Source organism: Eimeria maxima, genomic scaffold (assembly GCF_000499605.1).
Source record: "Eimeria maxima Weybridge genomic scaffold, Emw_scaff1281, whole genome shotgun sequence".
Lineage (NCBI taxonomy): Eukaryota > Apicomplexa > Conoidasida > Eucoccidiorida > Eimeriidae > Eimeria > Eimeria maxima.
In genome coordinates, this window is record NW_013563457.1 from 1 (window position 1) to 8,293 (window position 8,293).

At 47.4% G+C, this 8,293-nt stretch overlaps 1 protein-coding gene across 1 annotated transcript in view; it reads right to left on the reverse strand.

Annotated features, from left to right (window-relative positions):
* Positions 1 to 5,676: 5,676 nt before the first annotated feature.
* Positions 5,677 to 8,293, reverse strand: part of EMWEY_00051020 (hypothetical protein, conserved) — a gene marked incomplete at both ends in the record, with an annotated part of 3,202 nt that continues 585 nt past the window's right edge. Inside the window, one exon of the mRNA XM_013477428.1 lies at positions 5,677 to 8,267. Coding sequence (XP_013332882.1) covers positions 5,677 to 8,267 — 2,591 coding nt within the window. The remainder of the gene's footprint in view (positions 8,268 to 8,293) is intronic.

An 8,293-nucleotide genomic window follows, 5' to 3' on the forward strand; every position in this document is an offset into this window, starting at 1 on the left:
GCCTAATTAATGGAGCACTTATAATAACCCATGCAATTGGTACTAATAACAGTGATATACAATTAACCCTAGGAAAAGCTACTTCGGATGCTATGCGCTATGGGTCTGTACAACGTATAGGAAACGAGCACATGCTAATTTGTTCAGGACCCTTTTGAGAATAATTGCACCAGGGTCTTGCAGTACATACAATCCGTCAAGAGGATACACAGCAAAGCACGCTCATGCAAAACTCAGTGCGTACGTTGGATCATTCGCACAGGTTTCATCTCTTCAACAGTGCATGGTCGTGCCGTGGGAACGAACCGAAACAGTACCGACATGATATTCCTACGCTAACCATTGCAGGTGGTCTTCAGTCTCTTAATGAGGATCGAATGAACCGAATCTGGAGGAGGATCGGATGAAGCAAGTGTTCAGGTGGATCGAATGAACCGAATGCTCACTAGGGTCCCGAAACATGTTTGGAAGTGATTCACAGAGCATCAATTTTAAGTGCATTCTCGATTTGGCACACTCCGTTGCTGCTGCATTGCTCAGCTCGTGTAATTAAGGTGTTCCCAGGATGTGCTGTATACAAATTAGTATGCATGGTCGCGATAACGCATGGGGATATGCCAGCGTGCACGGAGTTGAAGCATGACAGCAGTCATACCCTAGGTCAGAGGTCGATGTTAGGGAAAACGGGTGAGTTCTGAAATCTATTTGTATGACCTCTTCTATTATCTAGTGCGCTCGGAATATCAAAAGGCCGATGACGTACTTCCAAGCGCTTTGTTCGCGAGGTGGATCACGTGTATATCTGGACGATTGCTTGTCGGTCATATCCGAGCATGGAATTGCGATTCGAAACATTGTACTGAGAGGTTCTCCCTTGGGGATGGGCGAGCGGTTGCCCTTATAGGCAGGAAGATGGTGCTTGTCCCTCAATGCTGCTTAATTATGAGAGGCACGTCAAGCGCTCAATAAAGAGAACGTACAAGATAATTCGGGAGCATGCATATTGGCATCACAGCTTGAGGGAGTGTTGTAGCGGGCCATGCAGAACTCAACGGCATGTGTAGGGAGTGCGTACACAATTAACTCAAGTCGCTTGGGTTAATTTTCCTGTCAGCGTGTAGACTCGAAGGCGGAGGGATGTACGGTGCACGCGCCGGCGCATTCATTTTCCCACATGGGCGCCCACAATATGCACAGTGGATCTCTACAACGCATAGGAAACGAGCACATGTTACATGTTAATTTGTTCAGGACCCTTTTGAGAATAATTGCACCAGGGTCTTGCAGTACATGGAGTCCCACCCTGTAAGCATGGAGGGAGTGCATATTGACATTACAGCTTGTATTATCAGAGAGCCCCACCACATGGGTACCTAGGTGATACCTGCCGGTCCACTGTTGATGCACTGTAGGCTTTGTAGGGCGCGAGGTCGAAGCAAATTGAATGGAAACTCCTCCAGCATTAGAGGGTTTCGTCAACTTCATTGAATTATGTAGCACTGTGATGTGAACAAAGCTTGCCAATTTTTATTATCCTGCATGGGGTGGGACATACTGATTCGTCAGTGAGAGCGTCGGGCACAACAAAGCACCTTACAGTTGATAGGGCGTTTGGCCCTCCCAATCCTTCCTTTTTGCAGGAATCCGTTTGAGGAACACTTTGTTGGGGAGTAGATATTGTCGATGAGACGCACATCATGAACAGCTTGCGGCGACAGTGGCTCTAGGTGCAGCATGGTCGATTGTCAGCCAATAGGTGCGCCTGCAACAATTTTCCTTAGCTTAACAATGCCGCAGAGCCGATCCATTTTAGACATAGGCTGCCAGTATCTCCTGAAAACCTTGCATTTTGGCCTTTCCTCTGGTGATGATGCACCACGGTAGCAATATTTGTAAACCGCAGCAGCGCGCTACACCATGGATTGCCAGGCGCTGTTGGATGAAAATGTTTGATGCACACCAACACGCCTGGAGGTAAAGTCTTGAAGCCATAAAGGATGTCATTTTTCTGTGGCTGCGTTACAGTTCACACGGAAAAACTGCCTTGTGAAATGATCTACAAAGTGTCGACGCTAGATAGAACTCTTGAGGGGCCTGGAAGACACAGAAGCGCTGCTCAGGATTATATGGATCATCTGCGCCTCCCGGATATTTTAAATCACAATAGCTAAATTTGGCAGAGTTCTCGGATGCCCAGCCTGAGGGGTGGCTTCACATGGAACTTATCTAAACACCGTGTTCGGAAGAGCACTTGCTGTTGATACCTGGTTTAACGTGCGAGCGTATCGCCTGTTCTTATCGTCATAGCAGGGGTTGCTGGCTTTGTTTGCATTCTATCCTATTTAAACATGAAGCTCACCGAATGCGACTGGCTACGTTTACTGAAGCAGCTTGCCAGCGGCTGAAAGGCTTGCTGTTCGTTGTGGTCGCCTGCGGTTTTTGAGCGCAATTGCTAGCCGGTTGCACCGGCAGATTATATAGCCATTCTGAGTATATTGTGGTGTAGCCTCCACCTTGTCAATGAAGACCTAGGGGAGGAAGGACCATGAGAAGCCAGCCTATCGGCATTGCTTTTTAAAGCCGGGCTGGCGGATATTCCAGATGCAAACGAGTGTGGCAGCGTGGCTGGCAGTGTGGCAGCGTCTGCAGTTGAATCACCGTACCCACAAATGTTTTTAAATTTAACCCTCAGTGAGTAAGTGCTCCTCACTTGCAATTTATTTGTCGTAGTGCATCTCAAGCGACAATTTGCAAGCCACATTTACCGGACGCAAGATTAAACATCTTGTTCTACAAGCCTTGGACACCTTAATAATTTCTTTCAAGGCCGCAATCTATACCGAGGCGCAACCAATGTTGTCCACACGGTTGTTTGCCGAGGAATGCCGGTTACCTGAATCAATGGACAATGATTGGCACAGTAATCCCATTTTGAGGCATGGGGCATGGATTCCGTGTTGTCCCTTCAGGCTTAAGGATTTAGGTTTAGGCTTAACGGCTTGCGGTTGATAACCTAAGGTTAAGCACAGTAGGAATTAGGGTTTAGAGCATTAGGTTGTAGGGCTAAGTGCTGAGGGTTTCTGTTTTGGAGCTTTTGGGGTTTGCGGTTCATGTTTAGTCTTGATGGTTTAGGGCTTTATGGCCTAGGCTTCTAGATTTTAGTTGAAAGTTTAGGGCTTCATGGCCAAGGCTTCTGGAGTAAATGCTTGAGGGTCAAGAATTATTGCCTTACGGTCAAGGTTTGTAGGGTTTATAGCTTGTGGTAATAGGGCTCAGCTTTTTGGGGTTTAGGGTAACTAGGAGCTCACTAGTCCAAACGGGAGACTCGGAGATATCCATAGTCTTTGTGTTAATTCCTGGCTAGAGCAATAGGCTCCACAGTGAGACGAACTCTGCTGTTGTTGGTTTTCTTAACCCTGCTGTTTTGTCCTGTTGTACTGGCGTTTTTATGTGTCGTCCTGCGCCTCTGTCACCGTATTTGTGTTACTGTCCTTGCGTGTCCATGTATTTTAAGCTCCTTCCACCTTGTCTGTCTTTGTGCCCACTTACGTTGTGTGTGTGCCAGTCTCTGTCTCTGCCTCTGGCTTTGAGTCAATGCGTGCGCCTCGGTGTTTTTGTCCCTATCAAGTTTTGTGCTTCATCCGCCTAGCCTATGTTTCCTTCTATGCGTGTCTCTGTATCTTGAGCCTCGCTCCACCTTTCTTTTTTGTCATCGTCTTCCAGTCTCCTGCAGACTTTGTGTCTGTTTCCGTCATTGTCTCTAGCTGCGTGTTTCCGTGTGTGTCGTCTTGTGCCTCCGGGAGCCTCTCTCTCCCTCTCTTTTCCGCCGCTGTCCTCCCATCTGTCTTCTGGAGTATTTGTTTCTGTTTCTCTCACTGTCTCTAGTTGCATGTTTCTGTGTGTGCTTTTGTGCCCCTTCATGGTGTTGCCTCTTCCATTTGTTGTGTATATTCGACAGCAACACCTTCCACTTTTCTGTCTCCTGCTCTCATCTCTGCTTTGCCTTCATCGTATTCTTGATTTAAGATAACCGGTCTATTTAATTATTTTCCTCTCTTGTTATTATTTTTGTTCTACTCATTTTATTCTATTACCCTGTGTTGTTCGTTGAAACTGTACTCTGGCAGCATTTTATCGCTTGAAGCGGTAAAATGCCTTTTATCGCTTGAAGGAGACCCAGAGCAAACGAGCAGACCAGACAAACAAAAACATCGAGTCGTGTGCAATCCCTAAGGACGAAGCGAACAACAACATTGATGCCATTTCAAATGAATTGCTTTGAACTCAGTTGTTTGCTCTAACTGTTTGAAGACTGCTCAACACGCACAAATGGAATTTCGAGTGTTTGTTTTAACAAAACCACTTCTTGTGAGTGTCTTTTGACTCATGGAACTTGTGCAATTTATTTATCTGTTAATCAAACAGATATCATTGAATAAGCTCTAGACAGCTGAGGCGGAAGGCAGAGATGCGCCGCCCATATGCAGTTACCCTGATGTAGATGCATTGATTTTCTTTTTAAACGCATGGCATAGGCTAGACAAGGAGTTTTAAGAAGCAAAACAATGGGAGGAGGAGGACGCTATAGCCACTAAGTAGCAATAAATCAAAGTTCTTCAATAAATGTCATAATGTACACCACAAAGGTCAGATGCACTACGTTGAGGCACCTCTGAATCGTAACACAAACGATAGGAATAGAGGCGCTGCACATGCGAGGCCCACTTCCCTCTTGAAAATAGTTTGAAGAGTTGAAAAATTCAGATTCTGCTAATGGTGCCGTGCAGTCCGCTGCCCCAATACGAAAATCGAAAACGCCTACGCAGCAGAGATATAAAGTTAAGGATATTAGGGTTTAGACGGTATGGTGTTTGCCCTCCCCATACGAAAATAGGCGACACCTACACAGCAGCGATATAAAGTTAAAGATATTAAGGTTTAGACCGTATGGTGTTTAATGAGGAATTTCGGCCATTGCCATTCGGAAAAAAGCCACTTCTCCCCCAAAGATGAGCAAATTCTCCGAAGGGTAAAAAGGCGAAGCAAAATTGAATGAAGCCAAATATCCCATATTCATGGTGTGAATACAAGTATTAATGTGGTATTTCCGAAGTTGGTATTATTTGTCTGTCTACTTGCTTGCAGGTTGACGATAGTGGTCCAAGTAAGTGGTGCACAGATCTCTTCAGTGTTATCGGCGGCATGGGCTCAGCTTGCATGAGGGTTTGCCTTGTGGCATCAGCATTGCAGCACAGGAAAGGAAGCTCATTACTGAATATGCTTCCTCGACGCATCCTCAGCCTCAGCCACAGCTAATGATCACCCGCAACCCAACGACTGCACTACATTCTGCACTATATTATTATTCATTCTCTATTCATTTTGCTGTAAATCCCACTCCTTTCGGCTAGAACCGAGCCGCAAGTGTTGTTGTGGCGTTGGGAAAACCTTGTCTGGTACTTACACCAGCTTTATCTGGAATAAACGCATCTCAAGCATCTAAGGCTACTAAGGGCGTCTTAGATAAACTTCAGAAAGGCGTTTTCTGCTTATTCGCCTAATAAGGCATTAAATTGGGCCGGAGAGGCGCCTTTGCCTTTGTAGCGGTGTCCGCAGGGGCGTTCGCAAACGTTATATTTCAGCATAGTTTGTTTCATCCACCAATTCTTAATGGCTTTATGCAACCGATAATTCAAAGCGAAAAACTGAATATTCTCTCCCATTACGTTTCCTATTAACTCTCCCAATCCACTCTGGGTGGATGGCGCTGCTGTTGCGTCTGCTCTTCCTATTGGTGTTGGTAGCAACTGTGGGCAGCGTTCCCATAGTTTTCCGAGAGCCTTTAGCAGTAAATATTTCAATGGCACCTGCGCATCTTACATGTTCTGGCGTTGCTGCAGTTCTGGTATAGTTAAGGTGACGGCAGTTGGCCTCCAACTCGGAGGTTTTTGATAGTGTTAATGTTTCCTTTTCGCCTGTACCTTTTGTGTTTTGGGGATCATTACTAAAGGTTAGAGGTACACAATATGAAACTTTTATATCCTGCAGAATTTCAGTCACCTGTATGTCGTGCAGCTGCACTGGCAGCGCGTTAGGCTTTGTTTGCTGCTGCCGTTGCTGTTGCTGCAGACGTTGGTGCTGCTTCTGCTGTGTTGTGTGTTGCTGCGGTAGTTGTTGAAGCTGTTTCTTTCCTCTCCGGCGCTTCGCTAGTCGTTGATGGCTGTCCTGGACCACCAACCCTGAGGTAGAGGTGTAGTGCGATGGGTGCAGCGTTGGGGCTTGTCGATACCCCTCCAGCTGTGAGCCTTCAACTTCCTGAAGCTCGCACGAGTCGCAGCTTTGCGTGTCAGAGGAGGACGTAGACACCGAGAAGAAGCCCTTGCATGCAATCCAGTCTCTTCTGTTATCCGCTTTGAGATTGCACCGGTCGAGTTGCTGGTGCGGCCAAAAGAGCGGGTGCCTCTGTTCAGCTTCCATATTCGTGCCAGCGCCTGTAGGTAGAAAGCAGGTTCCTTGAGCATTCGTGTTTGGAGGCCGTTGCTCCTGGTCCTCTTGGGGCAAAACGATCACGTCTCTGTTTAGGTAGTCTCCTGTAAACTCAAAAGACCAGTCGACCTCCTTTGGGATAGGAACATTACTCCATTCTTCTTGTTGTTGTTCTTGAGGGTGGTAGTTGCAGGCACCAAACGTGGTGGGCAGTGGCTGGCATTCCGGCAAATAGGCAGGCTTGTCTGTAACCCGCTTGAACATGGAATTTGTTTGCCATTCTGATCTGCATGCACAACTGTGCGGTGATGGCGGTTTCTCAGTGAAATTTGCTGACGGCGGCATATGGCTGATAGATACATTTGCTTCCCCACGCATGGGAAAGTACTGGCAGTTCTCTCTACTGGGCAATTGCCACTGCGACGGAAGGGGAGAAGCATCAGACCAGCCGCATTCGCTCTCTTTGTTTTGTTTGCAGGGCTGCACCATATTCGGTTGTGGAGTTGGGAGAATGGTCATCGGCGGAAGTGGGAATGAGTTGTACTGCCACGACGGCTGAGTGTGCCAGCTAGTGCTGTCTGGCGGGGGTGGCGGTCGTATTACCATCCTCTGATCACATGTAGGTACTCTTGTGTATTGTCTTGGTTGTTGCAACGAGGTTTGGATGGGGGTCGCAGCTGCTCTTTCTCTTGGAGTTCGGTTGAGCAACTGATACTCAGCACGCGTAGTCTTGAGCTTTTGGCGACACAGACTCTTCGTGCACTGAGCGTTGTTCTCGACACGGGCATCCGTTGGAGTTAGTTGGTTCTGCTGATCCTCAACAGTATCACCTTCATGCACTAAGCGGACGGTGCGATGCAGTAGTATCTCTCTAAGGCGCGTTTGAGACGAGTGAGCTTCTGGGGAAGACGCTGGCAGCACGGGTAGCTGATGAGTAGTCTGTACTTCTTTTCCAGCAGTTGAGCTGCAGTTCTCTCCGTGAATGTAGTTTTCATGAGGCTCCTGCATGAATCCATGAGTGCCCCTACAAAATTTTGCTGCCTTTCTCAGATAATACTCGGCAGGCAGCTTCTCCATCTCCATCAGCCGCCGCAGGTGATACAGATGCTGCGGTGGCAAGTCGTGCAGACTAGCTGGCAGAGGTAGCCTTCCATCTGACTTTTCTGCAACTGCAACCATAAGTAGGAATTCGACGGCTTTGACACGGTGATAAATGTGGCCGCTTATGATCCTTTTCGCCTTCTCCACGACAAGCCGAAACGCATTGAGCAGCTTAACCAAGTAAGCACTATATTCATCTCTTTCTGAGCAAAAGCGTGGGACGCTTTCCCTGCAAACGGATTCATCTCCATCGTTTTCTTTTTGATCATCCCATTTTTCTGGCTCGCCGACGCGTGGACTCTTTTTGTTGTTGGCAGCAGCGTCCGTTCTGAAATGTGAATCTCTATTGCTATCTGAATTGCTGTTGATGTAAGGGATTGTTGGTCCAAATATATCAGTGCTTTCCATAAAATCATCTAGGCGTCGTCTTCTCTCCAGAACATCCAAAACGAAATGCATCGCTTGGACCAACTCGCCCGCATTTGTCCCGTTCGGAGGGTACTGGAACACTGAATACAATTCAGCGCTTTCCAATCTTTCAGCCGTGGTGTTTGTTGGGCTTCTGCGAGTTGACAAGAAGTTCAAAGGCTCCTCCTCCAAAGGCTGCACAAGCTGCAGTGGCGACCAAGTCTGAAGCGGCTGCAGGTGCTGCTGCGACTGGGTTTGCTCGGGTACTTGTTCTGAAGCAGCAGGTGGTTCGCTCCGT